The 2,550-nt window shown below is 39.8% G+C and overlaps 1 protein-coding gene across 1 annotated transcript in view; it reads right to left on the reverse strand.

The window, feature by feature from the left end:
- Nucleotides 1-798: 798 nt before the first annotated feature.
- Nucleotides 799-2,550, reverse strand: part of ambp (alpha-1-microglobulin/bikunin precursor) — a 7,896-nt gene continuing 6,144 nt past the window's right edge. The window contains 4 exon segments of the mRNA XM_035668300.1: nt 799-873; nt 1,090-1,263; nt 1,713-1,880; nt 2,003-2,084. Coding sequence (XP_035524193.1) covers nt 848-873; nt 1,090-1,263; nt 1,713-1,880; nt 2,003-2,084 — 450 coding nt within the window. The 3' untranslated portion in view covers nt 799-847.

The following is a 2,550-nucleotide window of genomic DNA, read 5'->3' on the forward strand; positions in this document are numbered from 1 at the left end:
GTTATATAAACATACCAATGCTTAATATGAAACAATGTTCGGTTATGATGATATTGGTAAGAGGCTAATAACCAGACATGTGGTAATTGTATTACGGGATATAATTAGCTTGCTTTCAGATTAGGTGTTTTTTGTTTGGATAAGAATACTTAACACTTTGTGACATTTCAGGAAGTATTGTGGAATAAGCATTTGAATATGAGATTTTAATGCCTGATCCCGGGCGCTGTGAACTACAGCAGCTAACAGTATGTCGGAGGCGGTCCTACTGCATTAAGATAACACTGTTCCAAGAGATCAACAGTTTTACATTAATTGCACTATGGAATGTTACATGATATATACTTTTCGGTTGTGCAGTGATCCCGGCATCAATGCCGCACACCTGGCTGCCTTCTGATGGAGAGAGATTTCTGCTGGGATGGCTGTCGATCCAACAGTAACCAGACAGTGGAACACAATACACCATCGAGTCTGCTGGCAAGTTTTTTGTGCAGAGTTTTCAGTTTGTCTGGTGCAAATCATACACAGAACAAGTTATTCTCAGGCCCAACACCCTTCTTTTCATACGCTACGGAGCAGGTCAAGACCATACCCTTGACTCTAAGTACAGTTGACCGTGTTATCCACAGGAAATTATATTTCCATTGCAATAAACTTCAGTTTTTCTTCATTTGAACAGACATCTCTCATATTTTATTTTAGCAGGTACCTACTCTGTTATTACAGGTACAGAAGCAGACAATATGAAGAGGAATTACTTTTATCAATCCTCAGTGGGGGAAATTCCATTTTTTCACTCCTGGGCCCAAACACACAGATAAGTTCAGATATGCAGCAATATTTCTCAGTTTGCCTTCAGGAGCTCTGCACCTGTAAAATAGCAGAATCACATTCAATCTTTTGATTATATGTAAGTGGATATTAGGTGCATTTGCATGAAGACATACAAGCTGTACATGCAATTTCAACAAGCGTTCCTTCTGGTGTCTAGCACATATACACGGGCGGTATAATGGCAGTTATTCCAGAACTTTAGGGGTCATCAAAATGTGTCTGTTATGCATTTCTGTATTTATATCATCTCACCATCTTTCACCACCCCGCAGTACTCCTCACACTCAGCCTTGGTGTAGAACTTGTTAGCGTTGGTTTGGCAGTAGCCCCCTTTGTAGGGCACACACAGACCGGCGGTGGAGTCAAAGGCCCAGATAGGTGGCTGGCCTGTGCAGGGTTGGGCTGCCATGGGCAGACGACACACAGCTGGGGAGAGACAACCGAGAAGTGTTGATATTTTCATGCGTTTCCAAGGTTTTTCCTTTTTTTATTTTTCTCAGCTCACATCTGAGCATTGTAACAGGCAATAGTACTTCAATCTGGCCAACAGATGGGAAACCCAATCCCTTGTATTGTATTTGTAGGTGGGAGACCAGTGAGGAATCATGTTCCTGTCCCTGCATCAGCAACTTCTACTGGTTGGTAAAAAGAAGTGGCTGCAACTACATGCGTTTTTGGTGTCTCCATCCTCCCCATCACAACCCCAACAGCAGTTAGTTAACATGGAGAAATTGGAAATTTGGAAGAAAAAAAGATTGAGATAGAAAGTGAAGTATTGCACTTATACAGAATACATTGGCAAAAATAATGATGCTGCATGTATTGTACAATCATTCCCATAAGCAGATATTTTGTTTCCATATTTTACTCCTCACCCTCAGTGCGACATCTCTGCAGACACTCTCTCTCATTTTCAAAGTTATTTTGGTTGCCCATACACCCTCCATACTTGAAGAGTTCACAGCTCATTGAAGAGGAGTTGTAGAAGTAACGCTGATGAAGCCCAAAACAAGGTCCAGTATCTGGTGCTGCTTTACAGGACTCTACAATGGGAGAGGGAGGGAGAAAAATTACACAAGGACGGACCCATTAGCTGCAGATCTCTTATCTTCCACTCATCATACAGTAATATCAAAGCGTATCAGGGTTTCAGCAGATCACTAACCCGTTCCATTGAAAAAAGGTTCATCACCAGAACCCTCCTCTTCTGCAACAGTCAAAGAAGGCACCACATTTCTCTTCTTTCGCTGTATGACAGTCACAGATCATTAGACATACAAAGCCACCTGAGCCCCAAATATTCCCCTTTAAATCTGCCCTGAGTCTGCTTCAAAATCCTTTGAGACAGAAACACATATCAAATTACATTTTTGTATAGTTGTCTTGCAAAGCAACAGCATTAACTATATATCCCACATTACTGTAATGCAGCAATAATTTTACACTCTGAACAATAGACAATTTTTAATAATTTACCATTATTTTTATTTATTACATGTACAATGTATACATTCTGGCACCAATACATTGTATAGTTTTAAATGAGGAAAATCCATTATTTATATTATGCTAAAACATGATACTTCTTCCATCACATTTACATTGTTTCATTATTTTACTCTTCTACTGGGAGCACAGTAGTAGTCTGTCTAGATTCTCTTTGGAAGGACATGTCACCATGAAATAATTTTTTATGCCTGAAATAACATTTAA

The sequence above is a fragment of the Morone saxatilis genome, unplaced genomic scaffold (genome assembly GCF_004916995.1).
Source record: "Morone saxatilis isolate NCDOM2014 unplaced genomic scaffold, NCSU_SB_2.0 Contig21, whole genome shotgun sequence".
Taxonomy (NCBI): Eukaryota; Metazoa; Chordata; class Actinopteri; family Moronidae; genus Morone; species Morone saxatilis.